General features: G+C 38.5%; 1 gene segment (V, D, J or C); it reads right to left on the minus strand.

Annotated features, from left to right (window-relative positions):
* Positions 1-15,821: 15,821 nt before the first annotated feature.
* LOC109564231 (T cell receptor delta variable 1-like) lies at positions 15,822-16,506 on the minus strand. The segment is given in 2 exon segments: positions 15,822-16,238; positions 16,458-16,506. Coding segments are annotated over 2 exon segments (303 nt in total).
* Between the last annotated feature and the right edge of the window lie 8,271 nt (positions 16,507-24,777).

Raw genomic sequence — 24,777 nt, forward strand, 5'->3', positions numbered from 1 at the left:
TAAGTGCCGGGCAGCACGTATACACAGTACCTGGTTCCTGTGTGGCTCCTCCCCCAGACAGGAAGTGCCATTTGTCATGTTCCTAGACCAGCTGGTCTGTGCTCAGGTGGAAAAAAGTTTGGCTCACAACAAACCTTTACTTTGTCTACTCATGTTTCCCTGGTCATTAAATTTGGCAGATCCTGAAAAAGGGCTTGAAAAAGGCAATTAATATTAAAGATTTGAATTGAGGGGAACTAAAGATTAAACAAGTTGACATACACTGGTAATTATTTAGTAAAATTATTGGCCATTCTGTTTAAGATATAATTTTGTATGGCCTACAAAACTTTCTTGAAATCTACTGATTGGTCATTCATCTAGCCTACGCTTACTTTTCCCCATCCAGAATCTACTGACTGTTTTAAAACATTCACAGATCTTAGGCCTTCTGGGAGAAAAGCAATCTTATCCAAAATAATTAATGTATCTCTTTTGTTTTTTTTTCCACTGAGTTCCAGTGCTCTACTTAGATTTTTAAATAAATAAAATTACTGCAACATGAAATGATTTTAGAAAATCAGCCTATCTGAATTTCAGAGCCTATCCAGTGGTTTATATTTAAATGAAATTATAACCAGAATAAAATATTATTCTTTTGAAATCTGATATTTATTTCATATCTATCAAGAAATTGATATTGATACAATTTTAGCAAAATATCATAACCTTATATATCAATTTTGATATACACTCTTAGGTTTTCATACATCACTCTAAGAAATTTTATCACATGTATAAATTCTTGTCAGTTCAGTCAGTTCAGTTCATATCACCACTGAAATCATGACACAAAATTGTTTCATATCTCTAAAGAAATCCTCCTTGAATACCCTCCCCATCCCTGCAACTCTTTGTAACCCTGCTAACTACTCATCTTTTCATCTTTATATTTTGTGCCTTTGAGAATGTTGTTTAAGCAAAATCACATTATGTAAGCATCATAATAATCCAATAAGTGTAATCATATACCATGTGGCCTCTGAGATTGCCTACTTTTTTATTCAGCATAACACCCTGAGATCCATCTAGGCTATTGTTGTTTAGTCTCTAAGTCCTGTCTGACTCTTTTGTGACCCCATATACTGTAGCCCACCAGGCTTCTCTGTCTATGGAATTTTCCAGGCATGAATACTGGAGTGAGTTGCCTTTTCCTTCTCCAGGGCATCTTCCTGACCCAGAGATCAAACCCAAGTCTCCTGCTCGGCAGGTGGATTGTTTACCACTGAGCCACCAAGGAAGTCCCATCTGGGCTTTTGCATGTATCAGTAGTCTGCTTTTTTTAATCACTACAGACTGTTACCATCTTATGATGTTCTGATTTTGGATTTCTTTACCTTACAGTGGCAAGACAGTGATGAACTTTCAGTATAAAGTAGAAACTGTACTTTGAATTTTAAAATATGATCTTTTCCCATGCTAGTAACATGTGGTATAATATTCCCTGGTGGTTCTGGGCAGCAGCAGTGAGCTGAGGTCCTGGCCAGCCCTGGGATCATGAGAGTAAACAACTGACACACTTACATTCACTCTGTACTCGTACATCCATTCTGTTTTTTACTTTTAGTGTGTGTGTGTTAAGTTTCTGCAGTTGTGTCTGACTATTTGAGATTGTATGGACTGTAGCCCACAAGGCTCCTCTGTCCATGGGATTCTCCAGGCAAGAATACTGGGGTGTGGTGCTGTGCCCTCCTCCAGGGGATCTTCCTGATCCAGGCATCTAACCTGCATCTCTTACGTCTCTGCTTTAGCAGGCAGATTCTTTATCCATTAGAGCCACCTTGGAAGCCCCACTTTCAGTACAGTACTCAATAAATTATATGATATTTTCAACACTTTAATATAAAACAGACTTTGTGTTAGATGATTTCACCCAGCTGTAGGTTAATGTCAGTGCTGAGAATCTTTAAGGTAGACTGGGTTCAATTCAGTGGGTTAGGTATATTAAATGCATTTTCCATTTATGATCCTCTCAACTGAAAATGGTTTATTGAGACACAATCCTATTGCAAGTTGAGAAAAATCTATAAATATTATGTCATTGTACAGATGTATTACAGTGAATTTATTTGTCTATTCACCCATTGAAGAACATTTGCCTGGTTTCCAGTTTTTGATCATCAGAAACAGAGCTGCTATGAATATTCAAGTACAGATTTTGAATGAATATAAGTTTTTCATTTTTCAAGAATTAATACTAGGAGTGTGATTGCTGAGTTGTAAGGCAAGTGAATATTTAAGTTTAGGTGAAACTGCTGAACATTTTTCCAGAATAGCTGGACCATTCACCTACCAGCAATGTGAGTGATCCAATTTCTCTGCAGTTTTGCCAGAACTTGGCATTGTTACCATTTTTAATTTTAGCCTGTGAGAAATGAGAAGTGTTATCTCTTTGTGGCTTAATTTGCATTTCCCTAATTACTAATAATGCTAATCATCTCTTTATATTCTTATTTCATTACCAGATAGCTTTTTGGTAAAGTGTCTGTGTGAATCTTTTGTCCAGGTTTCAACTGGATTGTTTGCTTTCTTCCTGCTGAGTTCAGAGAGTTCATTGTATTCAGAATACAGTCTTTAGATGAAAATCTATTCACAAATATTTCTTGCCATTCTGTGGTTTATCTTTTTCCTTCTCTAAACATTTTTAATTTTGATGAAATCTGTTTTTTTTTTTTTTAATGGGTTGTGCTTTTGGTGTCATGTCAAAAGTCTTTTTGTCCAGACGTAGGTCAGGAAGATATTCTCTTATGTTTTTCCTAAAAGATTTGTAATGTTACATTTTATACCTGGATGTATGGTTCATTTTGAGACTGTACTCAAATTTTTGTATAAGGTGTGAAATTTAGGTCAAGTTTCAATTGTTTCCCAAGAATATCCAATTGTCCTAATCTCATTTGCTCATAAAACTATGTTACTGCTCTAGAATTGAAAGAGACACGTGTACCCCGATGTTCATCACAGCACTGTTTACAATAGCTAAGACATGGAAGCAACCTAGATGTCCACTGGCAGATGAATGGCTAAGAAAGTTATGGTGCTGCTAAATCGCTTCAGTCATGTCCGACTCTGTTCGACCCCATAGACGGCAGCCCACCAGGCTCCCCCGTCCCTGGGATTCTCCAGGCAAGAACACTGGAGTGGGTTGCCATTTCCTTCTCCAATGCATGAAAGTGAAAAGTAAAAGTGAAGTCGCTCAGTCGTGTCTGACTCTTAGCGACCCCATGGACTGCAGCCTACCAGGCTCCTCCATCCATGGGATTTTCCAGGCAAGAGTTCTGGAGTGGGGTAACATTGCCTTCTCCAAAAGTTGTGGTACATATACACAATGGAGTATTTCTCAGCCATTAAAAAGAACACATTTGAATCAGTTCTAATGAGGTGGATGAAACTGGAGCCTATTATACAGAGTGAAGTAAGTCATAAAGAAAAACACCAGTACAGTATATTAATGCATTATACGGAATATAGAAAGATGGCAACAATGACCCTATATGTGAGACAGCAAAAGAGACACAGATACAAAGAACAGACTTTTGGACTCTGTGGAGAAAGCGAGGGAGGGATGATCTGAAAGGATAGCATTGAAACATGTATATTACCATATATGAAATGGATGACCAGTCCAAGTTCAATGCATGAAACAGGGCACTCAAAGCCAGTGTACTGGGACAACCCAGAGGGATGGGATGGGGGGAAAATTGGATGGGGGTTCAGGATGGGGGCCACATGTACACCCATGGCTGATTCATGTCAATGTATGGCAAAAACCACCACAATATTGTAAAGTAATTAGCCTCCAATGAAAATAAATTAATTAATTAAAAAAAAAACACTTTGCTACTCTATTGAATTGTCTTTGCGTTTTGTCAAAAAATAAGCTTTCCTGACCTGTGTGGATCCACTTCTATACAATGGCTCAGCACCATAAACTTGTTAATGATACACTTTCATTCCCTTAGAATGTAAGAGAACCTGCAGAATAGTTCTCTTTTTTATTTCTTATATTTATAATTTGTATTTTGTCTTTTTTCCTTTGATAATTATACCTAGGAATATATCAAGTTTATTAATTATTTTAACAAAATTAACTTTGTATTTCATGGTTATCTCCTTAGATTTCTTTGTATTTCACCAATTAGACATTTTATTTTTTACTTCTTTCAGTTTATGTTGGGTTTAATTTGCTTTCCTATCATCTTTTCTTGAAAGCCTTGATAGTAGTTTATCAACCTTTTCTCTTTAGTAATATAAGTATTTAAAAAGATAAATTTCCTTCTATGTGTTATTTTAGCTGCATGTCATACATATTTAATGTGTTCTCACAACATTTACCTTCAAAATATCTTCTAGCATCCATTGTAATTGTTTCTTTAACCTAGGTTGTTTTAAAGTTTTAAATATATACAAACTATTTGGGAGTTTCTAGATACGTCTCTTTGCACTTAATTTTCCATATCATTTCCACTTTGGTCAATAAATAAATTCTATATAATGTCAGTTTTCCTAAATATATTAAGACTTTTTATGCAGAAACAAATTGTGTGTGTGTGTGTGTGTTTCATCTGCATAGCAGGGTGTGTCTAGAGCCTCGGCTGCAGATCTGGGTGCAGGCTGCAAGTGCCTGGGGAGCACTGTGCTCTTGCTGCACAGAAGTAGGTGGCTGAGTCTCCAGGCTGGGAAGTTGCAATGTGCAATGAGAGCTGTTTGGCACTCTTATTGAGGGAAATGGTGAATCTTCCCTCTTCCATTTCATTCACAACTGAATATATGTCTACCAAGAATGCAGGGGCTTTACCAGGGTATTGCTGGCACCACTGCTACTGCTGCTGCTCAGTCACTTCAGTCATGTCCAACTCTGTGTGACCCCATAGACAGCAGCCCACCAGGATCCCCCATCCCTGGGATCCTCCAGGCAAGAACACTGGAGTGGGTTGCCATTACCTTCTCCAATGCATGAAAGTGAAAAGTGAAAGGGAAGTCACTCAGTCGTGTCTGACTCTTCACAACCCCATGGACTGCAGCCCACCAGACTCCTCCGTCCATGGGATTTTCCAGGCAAGAGTACTGGAGTGGGGTGCCATCGCCTTCTCCGCTGGTACCACAGGAAGCAGTTAATCACACTCTTCTCACAACTACAGTTCAGAATGGAAATCTCTCTTTCCTGGACTGTCAAAGATCAAGGGCTCTGTTTCACCTGCTGTTGGTCACTTTTTCCTTTTGTTGTCCATTCACCCCTGTTTAAACAAATAAAAGCCATGAATTCCATAAAATATATTTCTTTTTTAAGAATATCTGCATGAACTTGTTTGTAACCCAATTTTCCAAGTCCCCCTAATTAATGAAATATCCTAGGTTTTCTCCTCCACAACTCACAGCTTAGTTGAAGCCACAGAAGTGAAAATGATGCTCCCAGTATCTTGTCCATTGTTTCTGGCACCAGTGCTTAGTGGCAACTCAAGTTCCTCTTCTGCTCTTCTCAGTCAGCTAGAACTCTGACTTTAAACTAACACTTATTTTTATTCTTTTAGTAGGTCCCACCCTTTCATAAGTGCTTTCTTTAAACCCATCTCTCTCAAAAGTACTACTTCTCATTTGGTGCTAATTTAGAATCACTGAAAATTAAATTCATTGGGAATCAGAAATGCCCCCCTTACAAGCATAAAGACCAGGTTAGAATTTTTCTCACTCTGTCCCCTTCTTCCTTTTCCTCACACCTCCTAGAAGGTTAAAAATCATATATCAGGAGAGTTTGATGTTTTAATAGGAAGAGGATTCGTTTACAGTGGGGAAGAGAGGGCCTCCCACGAAATCACTAGATTAGCATTACAGGGTATTTCTTTTTTTATTGCAAATACTAACTAAAGTCTATTGTGAATACACAAGGGGCATAATGTATCATTCAAGCAAAGCTTATGGAGCAGAACATAAAGATACATAGTCCTTTTGTCCTGATGGAACTTAAATTTTAACATGATCGTTCAATGTTTCCACACTTTACATGATCCTAAGAATTAATTCGGAGAAGGCAATGGCACCCCACTCCAGTACTCTTGCCTGGAAAATCCCATGGATGGAGGAGCCTAGAAGGCTGCAGTCCATGGGATCGCTGAGGGTCAGACACAACTGAGCGACTTCACTTTCACTTTTCACTTTCATGCATTGGAGAAGGAAATGGAAACCCACTCCAGTGTTCTTGCCTGGAGAATTTCAGGGATGGGGTAGCCTGGTGGGCTGCTGTCTATGGGGTCGCACAGAGTTGGACACGACTGAAGTGACTTAGCAAGAATTAATTAAATATAATTAGATCAATGTCAATTTATATTTCTTCTAAAATATAAATCAGGCAAATAAAATGTTTCCAAGAATATGAATGGAGAAAATAAACTGAGAAGCACCAGAATAATCTATTCTGGAGGATATTTGATCTCCAAATGGATAAGATTGGCTACGGAAATTCTGCAGAATGCACAAGATATGGGACCATGATCATTCAGTAATGAAACGTTTTTGGTAGTTCTCATCCTGAACTACACCTTATCCTCTCAGGCAAAGTACAAAAATGTGAAGAGTCAATGTGGTTTTTGATGACAACACATCAGGGGATAGAGACAGAAATTAAGAAGCTCATTTTTCTTAAGCACAAAGAAGACTTTGTGATCTCTGTATTTGATATCATCTCAGTTCAGTTCAGTTGCTCAGTCGTGTCCAACTCTTTGCCACCCCATGAATCACAGCATGCCAGGCCTCCCTGTCCATCACAGGGAGTTCACTCAGACTCACGTTCACTGAGTCAGTGATGCCATCCAGTCATCTCATCCTCTGCCGTCCCCTTCTCCTCCTGCCCCCAATCCCTCCCAGCATCAGAGTCTTTTCCAATGAGTCAACTCTTCTCATGAGGTGGACAAAGTACTGGAGTTTCAGCTTTAGCATCATTCCTTCCAAAGAAATCCCAGGGCTGATCTCCTTCAGAATGGACTGGTTGGATTTCCTTGCAGTCCAAGGGACTCTCAAGAGTCTTCTCCAACACCACAGTTCAAAAGCATCAATTCTTCGGCACTCAGCCTTCTTCACAGTCCAACTCTCACATCCATACATGACCACAGGAAAAACCATAGCCTTGACTAGACGGACCTTTGTTGGCAAAGTAATGTCTCTGCTTTTGAATATGATATCTAGGTTGGTCATAACTTTCCTTCCAAGGAGATAGCGTCTTTTAATTTCATCACTGCAGTCACCATCTGCAGTGCTTTTGGAGACCCCCAAAATAAAGTCTGTCACTGTTTCCACTCTTTCCCCATCTATTTCCCATGAAGTGATGGGACCGGATGCCATGATCTTCATTTTCTGAATGTTGAGCTTTAAGCCAACTTTTTCACTCTCCACTTTCACTTTCATCAAGAAGCTTTTGAGTTCCTCTTCACTTTCTGCCATAAGGGTGATGTCATATCTTAGACACTGTCAAAGAAAAACATCATCACAGTTCAACAGGAGACAGTAATAACCATTCCCACTTCTCAATCTAATCCCATCTACTCCAGCTCTCTAAGGGGATTTTTTATTGTTTGTTGAATTATTGGTGTGTTTTCTCTTTCATTTATTCACTCATTGATGCATGTCTTCAATATATATTTACTCGTGCCTACTAAATGGTCGTACTTGGATCTCATTCAAGAAAGAGACAGAAGTAGCAATCTTCAGCCTACCCGCTCCCAATACTCAAGTACATTCAGATAAAAGCTAATAAATAGAAATGTGTTTCTATATGATACACCCAAGAAAATGATAATGGACTCACTTCTAGGTTCAGTCAGAGAGTAGTTCTGATGGAGGATCTGCTTGAACTGGAACTTACACCACCACTAGACTTCTTAGTAAAGAATGGGGTAAGGGAATTCTGGCACTGATTAACTCAGTATGATTGGAGTTTGGGATGTATCTGGGTGAAAACATTATAAACTTATATTAGAGAAACTAATGTGTCCTTAATCTCAGAGGACAAAACATATTGTTTAAAGAAATATTAATTTTCAATGCCATATTTTTCAAATTGTTAAACTAAAATATACACAGATACTATTTAGGTAGATGGATGGATAGCTACATACATACAAGAATGGTAGATGTAAATTGAAGCAAACTTGGAGATAAAAATTTGATAGATATTTAAAGGAGTTTTTCTGGCTCCTTGAAGAATCTGTGTATGTTGGACAAAAGTTAATCTTCTCTGAAGCAGTGTTGCCCCTCTGTGGCCATAAAGAGATATTACTCTGAATGACTTTATACAGCTTCTTAAAAAGGAGAAAAGACAAGTTTCTTCAGTAAGTGGTGTTGACCATACTGAACACCTACAAGGAAAAGACCAAAAGTAGAGCATTTTCTCACAACATATACAAATATACACTCAAAATGGACTAAAGACTGAGATGTAAGACCTGAAACCTTGAAACTTGCAAAGAAATATAGACAGTATGTTCATTAATGTTTCTTTTTGTAATATTTTTTTCTGTCTTAAAGGCAAGGGCAACAAAAGCAAAATTAAATAAATGAGACCTAATCAAACTAAAATCTAATGCACAGCAAAGAAACCATCAACAAAAATAAAAGGCAAACTACTGAATGGGAGTAGATATTTGCAATAAGGAGTTAATATCCAAATACATAAAGACATCATGTACCTCAATATCAAAAACACAGTCTGATTGAAAAATGGGCATAGGACCTGAGTAGCCATTTTTCCAAAGAGATAGCCAACAGGTACATGAAAAGATGCCCAAAGTCTCTAATATTCATTAAAAGAGCAAATCTATGTCAATATGAGGTGTCACCTCACATCTATCAGTATGACTATCATCAAAAGAAAAAAAATAACAAATGTGGTGAGGATGCAGAGGAGAGGAAACCCTCGTACACTGCTGCTGGGTTGGAAATTGATGCAGCTACTATGCAAAACATTACAGATATTCCTCTCAAAACACTAAAAATATAACTGCCATGTAATCCAGAAATTCCACTCCTGGGTATTTATCCAAAGAAAACAAAAACTCTTCCAAATTGTATCTGCACCCAAATGTTTATAGCAGCATTAATTACAATAACCAAGATCCAGAACCAAGCTAAGTGTTCATTCATAGATGAATGGATAGAGAAAATACTGATCTTTCATCTAACTATCTATCTACACACACACACACACACACACACACACACACACACACACACACCCCACAATAGAACATTAATCACATACAAAAAGAACGTAATCGTGCCAAATGGAATAACATGGATAGATATGGAGTGTATGATATTTAGTGAAATAAGTCAGACAGAGAAAGACAAATACTGTGTGTTTTTACTTATATATGATATATAAAAGCAAAGCAAAACAAAGGAACAAATAGAACAAAAACAGAATCACAGGAACAAATGGCAGACTGCCAGGTATTTCCCCACAAAAGATGAGTTTATTGGAGATCACCAAAGGACTGCAGTTCTGAATCAGCAACCATGAGGAGCCACATGCAAGTCCCCACTGGACAAGGAAAGGAAATGCTTTTATAGAGAAGACATGGAAATTGGGAGGGTGATAGGAAACAGAATGCCCTTAACTTTCTATTGACTGCGTCCTGACCAGGGAATAAGGGGCTTCTTTCATCTTCCCATTGCCCTCTGTGATGTCCACAGGTCAGGAGAGCTCCCTCTCTTCTGCCAGCTCTATTTAATTGAGATTTCTGTGCATTTAATTTTTATACCTTATAGGACAGAGTCAGAAAGATATTTGATTCCAGGAGATGAGGGAGCCATGGTGGTGGAAGTAAGATGTTGGAGTGATTCAAGAAGGGGTCTTGAGCCATGGAATCCAAGTGGCTTCCAAAAGCTACAAAATGAAAAGAAACAGATTCTTCCTCAGAAAATCTGGAAGGAATCGACCCTGCCAAGACCTTGACTGTAGACAGCAAAACACATTTCAGATTTCTTGCCTCCAGAACTATAAAAAATATTTTGTAAGTGATCAAGTTTATACTAAACATTGAGCAAATATTTTCTGTTCACATTGCTGCACTCGTAGGATGGGATACCAGTGCTTGCAGTTGCCTGTTGAGACACATCATGGTGAGACAGACCTGAACATTCTTGAGACACCCAACCAAGCTGGATAATATATTTACTGGAGAGATTTCTCCCTTCTTTTAGTTGCTTTCAATGTTTAGTATTTTGGGTGGGAAATATTTATTTTAATTCTGTCTTATCAGCCATTCTTTTAGTTACAAGTTAGAGATTCTAGTGCAGAAGGAGATACAGATTGAGAAGGGAAAAGACCAAATCCCAAAACTGTAGGGCTGAAAAGTGTTTGTGATTATAGCTATACCAATGTAGGTAAGAAATACTAAGTACTGCAAATGCCCTGTGGTGGCCTCATGATGTGACTGCGGCTGGAGGAAGAGCTAGGCCCCGCAAAGGGTTTGAGTACACACTGCAAGTGCCTGGGCAACACTGTGCTGCATGATACAGAAGTAATTGAGTCTGTGGTCTGCAAAGAGGACATGTGCAATAAGCTATGGCATTCTATAAGGACTGTGGTGCCCTTTAATCTTCTATCCTGTTTTGTCCCTGAAGGAATATAAACCAGGTTGATGAGGTGGCCCCCAGGGTTCTTAAGATACCAATTCACACTCTGTGGGGAAGTGGGAAAATTACTCCAAAGCGTGGAGTTGGCTCCCTCCTGGAGACTCAGGGCTGGGGGACTCTGCTCCACATCCACCCCTCGCACACCTAGTGAGAAAAGAGAAACTGTCACAGGCGAGGGTCACTTAACTCTTACTAAACCCTGAAAGTGTCCCCCTCAATCCCCATAGATGGTGAATAGGATAGAAAGTCTGCAGGACTTGTCAGCTTCTCTCTTTCCCTTAACAATATAGCAGCTGCTCAATCCTTCAGATCCCCTGTGGGTCAGCCACAACTCACAGGAAACCTGGGCAAACAAAGCCCCAGCACAGTGCCTGCTAGCCCCTTCATGATGCTTCCTCTTCTTGTTGAGACATTTTCACTACAAGATACTTAACTAAACCCTGAGGGGGTGAGGGTCACAAATCCTTGTGCAAATGTTCCTGCTCTTGCAACCAATCAGCTCACCCAACAAATCCTGCTCATGCACTCACTTTGTGACAGGAAGCCTCGATCTCCCATCTTAACCAGTTCAGAATGAACTGGAGAGGAGTGGAGAAGAGTGGCAAATAGAAAGGTCAATAGTTTAGGACTTGAGGGGCATTTTCTAAGAACTTTGTAAAAAAGGCTGACATGTTTGGAATTTGTGAAGGATTATAGGGAAGAGAAAACAAAAATTTAATTATCTGGCTGGCATGGATGCTGGAGATTCTTGCAAAACGAAATATTATTTCCCAGGAGTTCTCAGGATCCTTTTTTTTTTTTTTTTCCTTTGGCATCTCTTATGCACTCACCTGTTGCTTCTGAAGGGTGCTCAAGAATCAACACAGCATTCATAGCAGTCTTGGCTGGAACATTTTACAGTATTAAACAGCTTTACTTTTAAATTATACATATGTATTTTAGACTGAACCTACATAAAGAGTCTTATTATTTTTTGTCTCTTGATGAGCACTGAAAGTAGAACTGTAAATAGTTTTATTTTTATTAAAATTAATAGCTTTATTTTTACTATTGTTAAACTGATTTATGTCAAAGTAAGGCAAAAACCACTACAATATTATAAAATAATTACCCTCCAATTAAAATAAATTAATTAATTTAAAAACATATAATTTAAAAATATATTTTAAATAAAATTTGAGGTTTAAATACATTTTATTTTATCATTTTTTAAATTAGAGGATAATAGCTTTACATTGTTGTGGCCATTTCTGCCTTACAACAACATGAATCAGTCAATATTGTGTATGTATCCCTCCCTCTTGAGCTTCTACCAATGATCTAGCTTCTCATAGAGCACCACTATGGGTGTTTATATTGCAGCTTCCAATTAATTATCTATTTTATACTAAATATATTCTAAATGTTGGTTATTGATATTTGTATTCTGCTTTTTACCTCTAGTAGGTTATTTTAAAAGAAGTGTTTTAAAACATGAAAATCAACTCTGTGCTTTTTCTCAGACTCTATGAATAATAATGTTTCTGCGTATGTGGATTTCAAGGTAAAAAGGGTGGAAAATGAGAACCTGTTTATTTTCACTGAGGTAAAATTGAAGTGATCTGTAGGCGTGGGGATCAGATGGGCAGTTTAAGATTATTGCAAATGTTTACTAAAGGAATTGTGAGAAATAGTGTATAAAATATAGTTGATTAAGAATCAATCATTATTATTGTGCACACAGTGGGTATTAGAGAAATTAAATTAGAAGACAGAAAAGAGGAGAGGAGCAACCTGAGTGGGTCGCTTGGAACTTTGCCAAAGCAATATGTTTAACCTAGAATGCCTGTTATAGGCCACAGCTAGATAAAAAAAGCCTTTTTACCTTCATAGTCTATATTGTCTAGACATACAGGAAGAGATAGGGAAGTTCACTAGAGGTAGGTATAGTTGCACTGCCACTTCAGGGGGCCGTTTAGAGCCAGTGATGCGGCTGTCAGGCAGGTCACTAACTGGCCTCCAGTTCTTCCTGCAGCATCAGTGCTGAATCAGTGACACCAGGACAGATCTGCCTATAATGAGACAGTGTCTCTATTCAGATTTCAACCAGAACTCTGTTTGTTCTATAGACACAGGAGCATGAAATATAATGTTACTGATTCCCTATGAAGAGCATTCCTAACATGAGAAGGGTAGTGGAAAACATGGCTATGCAGAAGGGAAGTTGAGATCCATTTGGTGGAAGATCTCCCCTGAGACGTTGGAAGGAATGTGTCAGAGGGTGCTGAGTCTTTACTACAGGGAAATCTGAGATTCAAAGGATCCCAATGTAAGCAAGTTCTAGTGACTATCAGGAAGAAATGTGTCCTTGACAATCACTGCTCCTGGTGCTGAGCCTGTTCAAATGTATACCTCAGTGAGCTGTGAGGTACAGAAGCTCAGAGGAGTGAAATGGAGCTTTTATTAGAGGTGACATTTAAAGTTTCTGCAACATCACCTGGAGGTCAATAACAGGAACAAATCCTTTCTTGAGTATTTCATGGTCTGTTTCCTCCCTGTTCTTACCAGGGTTGAATTTCCTCCCATTGTAATCAGATAAGAGCGTTTTCAGGGTTTCCCATATTAAATTGTTGTTGTTGTTGTTGTTCAGTTGCTAAGTTCTGTCCAACTCTTTGCAACCGCATGGACTGCAGCATGCCAGGCTTCCCTGTCCTTCAGTATCTCCCAGAATATGCTCAAACTCACGTCTCCTGGTAGCTCAACTGGTAAAGAATCCAGCTGCAATGCAGGAGACCCCATATGGATTCCTGGGTCAGGAATATCCACTGGAGAAGAGATAGGTTACCCACTTCAGGATTCTTGGGCTTCCCTGGTGGCGCAGCTGGTAAAGAATCCACCTGCAATGTGGGAGACCTGGGTTCCATCCCTGGGTTGGGAAGATCCCCTGGAGACGGGAAAGACTACTCACTTCAGTATTCTGGTCTGGAGAATTCCATGGACTGTATAGTCCATGGGTTTGCAAAGATTTGGACACAGCTGAGTGACTTTCACTTACGTGTTCATTGAGTCGATGATGCCATCCAACTATATCATCCTCTGTCGCCATCTTCTCCTGCCCTTGATTTTTCCCAGATCAGGATCTTGATTTTTCCCAGATCACGAGGTCATTTGCAGAAATAAGAACAATAATACTAATGAAAATTTGTTTTTCAATTTGATATAATATATTTATGTGTTCAGTTCAGTTCAGTTCAGTCGCTCAGTCGTGTCCGACTCTTTGCGACCCCATGAATCACAGCACGCCAGGCCTCCCTGTCCATCACCAACTCCCGGAGTTCACTGAGACTCACGTCCATCGAGTCAGTGATGCCATCCAGACATCTCATCCTCTGTCGTCCCCTTCTTCTCCTGCCCCCAATCCCTCCCAGCATCAGAGTCTTTTCCAATGAGTCAACTTTTCGCATGAGGTGGACAAAGTACTGGAGTTTCAGCTTTAGCATCATTCCTTCCAAAAAAATCCCAGGGCTGATCTCCTTCAGAATGGACTGGTTGGATCTCCCTTCTCCAATTTGCCTACATGTAGTAACATAAGACATGCTAATATAAGTCAGTGTTATATGTTATTATATCTCAATAGTGAAGATATAGGATTCAGTGGGAGGGTATGTCTTAGGTAGAAAAGAAAATAACATCACCCACAAAGAGATAAATGAGCTTGCTATAATCTTTGCAGGATACGTTTAGAATATTTTGGGTTGAATGAGGAATTACTGCATCATATTAGCAAGAAGTGTGGTGTTAGAGAAGACTCTTGAGAGTACCTTGGATTGAAAAGAGATCAAACCAGTTAATCCTAAAAGAAATTAACCCTGAATATTCATTGGAAGGACTGATACTGAAGCTGAAACTTCAATACTTTGGCTACTTGGTGAGAAAAGCCAACTCATTGGCTCCAAAGACCCTGATGCTGGGAAAGATTGAAGGCAAAAGAAGAAGACAGCAGCAGAGGTTGAGGCGGTTGGATGGTATCACCAACTCAGCAGACATGAATTTGAGCAAACTCCAAAAGATAGTGGGAGATAGAGAATCCTGCAGTCCATTGGATCACAAAGAGTCAGACACAACTTAGTGGCTGAACAGCAACAACAACATTATCAAGAAGCATAGTTTTGCTATGGTCTTTATTCAAAAGCTGTTAAAGAGCACAGATGGATGCCAAGTTCACAAAGAGGATACTGTAGCAGCTTTATACTATCTTAACTAACTGGAAATATCTTTCCCAGAATGTGCTTCCTGTATTTTTCTGGGTTAGGGTTGGCCACAAAAGAAATTTGTGTGACATTTGGAGGGTCGTTTTGATGAAGCAGCCACAGTTTTATGTTTTGGGGCTTGGTGCAGGGCTCCAGGGACTATGGTTACTCACTCATGTTGCTGCTGATCTGATAGCTCATCTTATCATTGATTCACAACCCTTGCACTTCCCACCAAACCTCCTCCTCATCTTCTCTTTGTCTTGGACCAAGTAGGTATGTTAGCATGATGCCAAATGACACCCATTTCTCCTAAGGTCACTCACTACTGTGGAACTGAAAGAGGTGAGACATAGACAAGTTTTAGTGTGTCTATGTGGGTTCCATTACCCTCATGGTTCTAGTATGTCCTTATGAGTCACAGTTTGTCTATGCTTCAGTCTCTCCCTAACTTTGCTGTAGCTGATTAACAATGAATTCAGTCTCAACACCAGATACGAAGATAACAGCTTTGTATACACTCTTCCACCAGATGTAGCAATTGCCTGAGTTCTAATCTTCATCACTAATTTCTTATTTGATACCACTGGAGATCTGCTTCTCTGATTGTACCTTAAGTGACACAAGTCTAAGAAGAAAGGACTAAGGAAATAATTTTCATGATGATTCCAGATAACTAGACCCAGGTTTGGGATGTGAGTGTAGTTTAGTGAAATTGTCACTTTACATTATTATAGAAAAAGTTTACAACTTAAGCCAAGGTTACACATGCTCTGCATGATTGACTTAAAGTCAAGAATTCAAGAGGAGAATATTAGTAGAAAGTCATTCAGGACACCTGCTTCCAAATTACATAGAAGAAGCTTTTATTTAGAATCAAATCTTCTGATCCAGATCACAGATTAAGGAACCACAGGACTACTATTTCTTGTCTGGGGTCTGCAGCTGTACATTTCAACCTTGGTCCTGCAGCAGGAAGGGTCTCTCTTATTAACCTCTGGGGGTTTTGTTCAGCTTTTCCTATTACTTCAAGCACTGTGCATTCCCAGAGAGCACAGAAGTATTTTCCAGAATGTTCCAGCTTTAAGGATTAAATGGTGAGGTTGATGAACTTATGTGCTTTCTGAAAGTTTACAGAATAGTGGCCATCCCTTTCATTCCCGTCTTCTGAATACTGATGAGTGAGGTAAGTCATCTCTCCACTGGGAAGCTGCTTGTACCAAAATATCCAGTAGGTGTACACATTCCAACTTGTTTCATATCGACAGTTCAGGATGACTATGTTCCACACTTGACTGGTTATGTCTGGCTGATAAAGAGTAACTTTCTGGGCCACACCAGATCCTGTGGGAAAAAAGAAGAAAACAGAGCTGAAATAGTGAACAAAATAATGTAGAAAGTCAACTAATTTTGGACTCAAATATTTACAAACCATACTGAAATCATAAGATGCTTGCTTTTCCCCAATCCTCCTTTCCTCCCCAAGTCCCTGTGAAGCACCACGTACCTGTGTGCAGGCCTTTAACCCTGAACACTCTCAGCCATGTTTGGAAGCATCCCTACCAGAGAAGGTGAAGGCCAGGAACACCCAGAGCGGACTGGAGAGATGCATGAGGCATGGATTCGCCTACACAAATGTGCTAAGTTCTGCCTCAAGCTGAGAGTTCAGTGTCTTTGAGTACCTGGCAGCACATGTACATAGTAACTGGATCCTGTGTGACTCATCTCAAACAGGAAGTAGGGTGTCATGTTCATCGACCACATGGTCTGTGTACAGATAAAGACTGACTCACCACACACCTTTACTTTGTCTGCTTTTCTTTCCCTGGTCATTAAGTTCGGCAGATCCTAAAAAGGGGCGTGAAGAAAGCCATTAATATTAAAGGTTTGAAGTGAAAGAAACTGAAGATTAAACAAGTTGATATACATTATTTATTTATTTATTTTAAAAGGAGGCTAATTACTTTACAATATTGTAGTGGTTTTTGCCATACATTGACATGAATCAGCCATATGTGTACATGTGTTCCCCATCCTGAATTCCCCTTCCACCTCCCTCCCCATCCCATCCCTCAGTGTCATCCCAGTGCACCAGCCCTGAGCATCCTGTCTCATGTGTCAAACCTGGACTGGCAATCTCTTTCACATATGATAATATACATGTTTCAATGCTATTTTCTCAAATCATCCCACCCTCACCTTCTCCCACAGAGTCCAAAAGATTGTTCTATACATCTGTGTTTCTTTTTTTTTTTTTTTTGCTGTCCCACATATAGGGTCATCATTACCATTTTTCTAAATTCCATATATATGTGTTAATATACTGTATTGGATTGGAGAAGAAAATGGCAACGCACTCCAGTGTTCTTGCCTGGAGAATCCCAGAGACGGGGGAGCCTGGTGGGCTACTGTCTATGGGGTTGCACAGAGTCGGACACAACTGAAGCAACTTAGCAGCAGCAGCATACTGTATTGGTGTTTTTCCTTCTGGCTTACTTCACTCTGTATAATAGGCTCCAGTTTCATCCACCTCATTAGAACTGATTCAAATGCATTCTTTTTAGTGGCTGAATAATGTTCTATTGTGTATACATACCACAGCTTTCTTATCTATTCATCTGGCGATGGATATCTAGGTTGCTTCCATGTCCTGGCTATTGTAAACAGTGCTGCAATGAACATTGGGGTGCATGTGTCTCTTTCAATTCTGGTTTCCTAAGTGTGTATGTCCAGCAGTGGGATTGCTGGGTCATATGGCAGTTCTCTTTCCAGTTTTTTAAGGAATCTTCACACTGTTCTTCATATTGGCTGTACTAGTTTGCATTCCCACCAACAGTGTAAGAGGGTTCCCTTTTCTCCACACCCTCTCCAGCATTTATTGTTTGTAGACTTTTGGATAGCAGCCATTCTGACCACCGTGAGATGGTACCTCATTGTGGTTTTGATTTGCATTTATCTGATAATGAGTGATATTGAGCATCTTTTCGTGTGTTTGTTAGCCATCTGTATGTCTTCTTTGGAGAAATATCTGTTTAGTTCTTTGGCCCATTTTTTGATTGGGTCATTTATTTTTCTGAAATTGAGCTGCAGGAGCTGCTTGTATATTTTTGAGATTAATTCTTTGTCAGTTGCTTCATTTGCTATTATTTTCTCCCATTCTGAAGGCTGTCTTTTCACCTTGCTTATAGTTTCCTTTGTTGTGCAGAAGCTTTTAATTTTAATTAGGTCCCATTTGTTTATTTTTGCCTGTATTTCCATTACTCTGGGAGATGGGTCATAGAGGATCCTGCTGTGGTTTATGTCAGAGAGTGTTTTGCCTATGTTTTCCTCTAGGAGTTTTAAAGTTTCTGGTCTTACATTTAAATCTTTAATCCATTTTGAGTTTTTTTTGTGTGTGTATGGTGTTCGAAAGTGTTCTAGTTTCTTTCTTTTACAAGTGATTGACCAGTTTTCCCAGCAGCACTTGTTGGAGATTGTCTTTTCTCCATTGTATATTCTTGCCTCCTTTGTCAAATATAAGGTGTCTATAGGTGTGTGAATTTATCTCTGGGCTTTCTATTTTGTTCCATTGATCTATATTTCTGTCTTTGTGCCAGTACCATACTGTCTTGATGACTGTAGCTTTGTAGTAAAGCCTGAAGTCAGGCAGGTTGATTCCTCCAGTTCCATTTTTCTTTCTCAAGAGTGCTTTGGCTATTCGAGGTAGTATTTCCATACAAATTGTGAAATTATTTGTTCTAGTTCTCTGAAAAATACCATTGGTATCTTGATGGGGATTGCATTGAATCTATAGATTGCTTTGGGTAGTATACTCATTTCACTATATTGATTCTTCCAATCCATGAACACGGTATATTTCTCCATCTATTTGAGTCATCTTTGATTTCTTTCATCAGTGGTTTATAGTTTTCTATACATAGGTCTTTTGTTTCTTTGCTGCTGCTGCTGTTAAGTCACTTCAGAAGTGTCTGACTCTGTGCGACCCCCACAGATGACAGCACATCAGGCTCTCCTGTCCCTGGGATCCTCCAGGCAAGATCATTGGAGTGGGTTGCCATTCCCTTCTCCAATGCATGAAAGTGAAAAGTGAAAGTGAAGTCACTCAGTCGTGTCTGACTCTTAGCGACCCCATGGACTGCAGCCTATCAGGCTCCTCCATCCATGGGATTTTCCAGGCAAGAGTACTGGAGAGGGTTGCTATTTCCTTCTCTCTTTGTTTCTGTAGGTAGATTTATTCCTAAGTATGTTATTCTCTTCATTGCAATGGTGAATGGAATTATTTCCTTAATTTCTCTTTCTGTTTCCTCATTGTTAGTGTATAGGAATGCAAGAGATTTCTGTGTGTTAATTTTATATCCTGCAACTTTATTCATTGATTAGCCCTAGTAATTTTCTGGTGGAGTCTTTAGGGTTTTCTATGTAGAGGATCATGTCATCTGTAAACAGTAAGAGTTTCACTTCTTCTTTTCCAATCTGGATTCCTTTTATTTATTTTTCTGCTCTGATTGCTGTGGCTAAAACTTCCAAAACTATGTTGAATAGTGGTGGTGAGAGTGGGCACCCTGTCTTGTTCCTGATTTTAGGGGTAATACTTTCAATTTTTCACCATTGAATATAATGTTTGCTGTGGGTTTGTCATATATGGGTTTTATTATGGTGAGGTATGTTCCCTCTATTTCTGCTTTCTGGAGGGCTTTTATCATAAATGGATGTTGAATTTTGTCAAAGGCTTTTTCTTCATCCATTGAGATAATCAGGTGATTTTTATCTTTCAATTTGTTAATGTGGTGTATTGCATTGATTGATTTGTGGATATTAAAGAATCCTTGCATCCCTGGGATAAAGCCCACTTGGTCATGGTGTAGGATCTTTTTAATATGTTGTTGGATTCTGTTCACTAGAATTTTCTTTTTTTTTTTTCAATATGAAAAACATGTCTATAAATTTATTCATGACTATTAGGCACTGTGGGATTCTAGTAAGAGGGGGTACATCACCATATTATAATGATAAACTAAAAATGTCTATATACATTATTTTTTTTAATTTTATTTTATTTTTAAACTTTACATAATTGTATTAGTTTTGCCAAATATCAAAATGAATCCGCCACAGGTATACATGTGTTCCCCATCCTGAACCCACCTCCCTCCTCCCTCCCCATACCATCCCTCTGGGTCGTCCCAGTGCTCTAGCCCCAAGCATCCAGCATCGTGCATTGAACCTGGACTGGCATCTCGTTTAATACATGATATTTTACATGTTTCAATGCCATTCTCCCAAATCTTCCCATCCTCTCCCTCTCCCACAGAGTCCATAGAATTTTCTTAAGGATTTTTGCATCTATGTTCATCAGTGATATAGGCCTGTGGTTTTATTTTTTTCTGGCATCTTTGTCTGGTTTTGGTATTAGGGTGATGGTGGCCTTATAGAATGAGTTTGGAAGTTTACCTTCCTCTGCAAATTTCTGGAAGAGTTTGAGTAGGATAGGTGTTAGCTCTTCTTTAAATTTTTAGTAGAATTCAGCTGTGAAGCCAAAGTTTACATACACTGATTCAGTAAAATAATTTTGTCATCCTCTTTAAGGTATAATTTAGTATAGCCTAAGAAATATCCTTGTAATCTACTGATTTGTTATTCATTTAGCCTATACTTACTTTTCTCTATCCAGAATCTAGTGACTATTTTAAAACATTCACAGATCTTAGGACTTCCGGGTGAATAGCAATCTTATACAAAATAATTAATGTACCTCTGTCTTTTTTTACTGTGTTCCAGGGCTCCACTTAGATTTTTCAATAAATAAAATCACTTCAACATAAAATGACTTTAAAAAATCAGCCCATCTGAATTTCAGAGTCTATTCAGTGTATATTTAAATGAAATTATAAATGGGATAAAATATTATTCTTTTTAAATTTTATATGGGGTCTTATGTATTAAAATTTGAGGGCAATCAGGCTATTCAATCCTGTTACCTCTAAATGTAGAATTGTACTTATTAGATCATCTGTCCTAGAGTCATTCTCATGTCACATTTTCTGTCTCCTTGGCCCAGAGTGTTCAGTCTCACTTGTCAGTTGCTCATTATTATTTCTCATTATAAAATGAAGTTAAACATGCCAGATCTTTCTCTGGTGTAATGCTATAATGCACTCCTATAAATTTAATATTTACAGACTGCAGACACTTAGTACCTGTCAACACCAGAGAAGTCAGTGACTGAAGTTCTCTGCACTGTTTCATATTCATGTGGAATGTAGCTGTCAATCTTCCATTTGCTTTCATTGCTGTAATAGATGAATTAATATAAAAGGACCAAAGGCAAATAGATAAGTAGAAAAGAAAATACAGACAAGGTCTAAAATAGTGCCAGTTCATGGAATTTAAGATCAAAATAACTCATGAATGACTGAAGCAAGGAGGATAGTTTGTATGTATCTGAGACAACTAATCTTCAGTCTCATTTCACTTCTGAGAGCTGACAGGCAATGAATGCCCGGGCTTGAAATTATTTGTAATTAAGCAGAGGAGATCATGAATGACCACAGCAGCTTGCAAAGCAGCATGATATTATAAAATATAGATATATACAAATATAACAGTCACATATATCAAGAAGTTGATATTGATAAAATTTTATAAAAATACCATAACCTTATCATCAGCTTTTATATGCATTCTTTGGTTTTGATGCATTTGTCCATGAAATTTTATCACATGTATTGGTTCTTGTACAACCACTAAAATCATGACACGAAATTGTTTTGTCTCTTAAAGAAATCCCCTGTGCATACTCTCCACATCCCTGCAGCTCTTTCTAACCCCGACTACTGATCTCTTTTTCATCTCTAATTTTGTTCTTTGAGAATGTTGTATAAGTAGAATCACAGTATGTATACAATCATAATAATCCAATAAGTGTAATCATACACCATGTAGCCTCTGAGATTGACTATTTCTTCATTCAGCATAACATCCTGAGAGCCATCTAGGCTATTGTTTTTAGTTGCTAAGTCATGTCCCACTCTTTTGCAACCTCACTAACTGTAGACTTCCAGGTTCCTCTGTCCTTGGAATTTTCCAGGGAAGAATACTGGAGTGGGTTGCCATTTCCTTCTCCAGGGTATCTTCCCCACCCAGGGATCAAACCCCCGTCTCCTGCATTGCAGGCAGATTCTTATCACTGAGCCACTTCGGCAGCCCCATCTAAGCTATTGCATGTATCAATAGTCTGTTTCTTTTAAGCACTACAGACTGTCACCCACTTATGATGTCTTGACTTTGGATTTTTGACTTTACAGTGGTAAGAAAGTGATGCACATTCAGTAGAAACCACACTTTGAATTTTTAAATTTGATCTTTTCCCATGCTAGCAACATTTGCTATATATTCTTTGGTGATCTGGGCAGCAGCAATAAGCTGAGCTCCTGGCCAGCCCTGAGATCATGAGGGTAAAAAACTGACACACTTACCTTCATTCTGTAATCATACAACTATTCTATTTTCCACTTTCAGTACAGTACTCAATAAATTACATGAGATTTTCAACATTTTAGTATAAAATAGACTTTGCATTAGATGATTTCTCTCACCTAAAGAAAAGTAAGTAAGCTAAAGTAAGTGTTGACCACATTTAATGTAGGCTGGGTTAGGTATATTAAATGCATTTTTGTTATTTTCAACTGAAAATGGTTTATTGATACACAACTCTATTACAAATTGAAAAAATCTATAAGTAATATGTCATTGTACAGATGTATTACAGTGGATTTATTTATCTATTCACCCAATGAAGAATACTTGACTGGTTTCCAGGTTTTGGTCATCACAAACATAGCTGCTATGAATATTCATGTACAGACTTTTATGTAAATATAAGTTTTTCATTTCTCAAGCATAAATACTCAGGATTGTGATTGCAGAGTTGTAAGGTAAGTGAATATTTAAGTTTATGTGGAACTGATGAACTTTTTTCCAGAATGACTGGACCATTCACACACCAGCAATATGAGTGCTCCAATTTCTCTGCATCTTTGCCAGAACTCGATATTGTCAATAATTTTAATTTTAGTCTTTATGGTAGATGTGAAGTAGTATCCCTTTGTGCCTTAATTTGCATTTTCCTAATGACTAAAAATGTCGACCACCTTTTTTTCTCTTTATTTTTTTAAATTATAAAAGTATATATTAGACTTAGAAAACAGCACAAAATACAGTTCCACTATATATTGCAACTATTTTTTTAAGTAAATAAATTAAATTTTTTGTTTGGAGTTTCAAGAGAAAACTCTCAAAAATTAATAGAATGAATATACAGAAAAGTAGGAGGGTACAGTAGACCTGAAAAGCACTATGAATCAACATAATTAAGACTTATGCAATTTTCACACAATCAGTTAAGTTCAGATCAGTTACTCAGTCGTGTCCGACTCTTTGCGACCCCGTGAATCGCAGCATGCCAGACCTCCCTGTCCATCACCAACTCCCGGAGTTCACCCAGACTCACGTCCATCGAGTCAGTGATGCCATCAAGCCATCTCATCCTCTGTCGTCCCCTTCTCCTCCTGCCCCCAATCCCTCCCAGCATCCCAGTCTTTTCCAATGAGTCAACTCTTCGCATGAGGTGGCCAAAGTACTGGAGCTTCAGCTTCAGCATCATTCCTTCCAAAGAAATCCCAGGGCTGATCTCCTTCAGAATGGACTGGTTGGATCTCCTTGCAGTCCAAGGGACTCTCAAGAGTCTTCTCCAACACCACAGTTCAAAGGCATCAATTCTTCGGCGCTCAGCCTTCTTCACAGTCCAACTCTCACATCCATACATGACCACAGGAAAACCCATAGTCTTGACTAGACAAACCTTTGTTGGCAAAGTAATGTCTCTGCTTTTGAATATGCTATCTAGGTTGGTCATAATTTTCCTTCCAAGGAGTAAGGGTCTTTTAATTTCATGGCTGCAGTCACCATCTGCAGTGATTTTGGAACCGCAAAAAATAAAGTCTGACACTGTGTCTACTGTTTCCCCATCTATTTCCCATGAAGTGATGGGACCAGATGCCATGATCTTCGTTTTCTGAATATTGAGCTTTAAGCAGGATGCAAATTCTATTCAAGGTCCCATAGACTATAAACTAGGAGACATTGGTACACATCCAGGGACATAAAACAAGGTGTAAATTTTCATTGTCTAAAGATATTAAAATCCTACAGTCTGTTTTCTAATCACCGTGGATTTATGTTAGAAATCACTATCAAAAGATATTTGAAAATAACCCACATATTTTCCAGTGCAATGTGACATTTATAAGAGAGATATTTGATTTAGACTGACCATCTTTTTATATGCTTATTTCCTTACCACATAGCTCTCTGGTGAAGTGTCTGTGTAATTCTATCCTCCAGTTTTCAACTGGATTGTTTTCTTCCTGCTGTCTAGAGAGTTCATTGTATTCTGAACACAATCTTTTGATGAAAATGTATTTCCTGTCATTTCTGTGGTTTATCCTTTTCCTTCTCTTAACAGTGTCCTTCACAGAGCAAACAGTGTCATTCACAGAGCAAATTTTTAATTTTGATGAAATCTAAGTTTGTTTATGGATCGTGCTTTTGGTGTTATGTCAAAATTCTTTTTGTCTAACCCTAGGTCATGAAGATATTCTCTTATGTTTTTCCTAAAAGATTTGGTAATTTTACATCTTACACTTGGATGTATGGGTTCATTTTGAGGCTGTACCCAAATTTTTGTATAAGGTGTGATATTTGACAACGTTTTAATTATTTCCCAAGAATATCCAATTGTCCCAACATCATTTGCTCATAAGACTGTGTTACCCCCTTGAACTGTCTTTGCACTTTGTCAAGAAAATAAACCTTCCCTTCTTGT

This window comes from Bos indicus, chromosome 10 (genome assembly GCF_029378745.1).
Source record: "Bos indicus isolate NIAB-ARS_2022 breed Sahiwal x Tharparkar chromosome 10, NIAB-ARS_B.indTharparkar_mat_pri_1.0, whole genome shotgun sequence".
Taxonomy (NCBI): Eukaryota; Metazoa; Chordata; class Mammalia; order Artiodactyla; family Bovidae; genus Bos; species Bos indicus.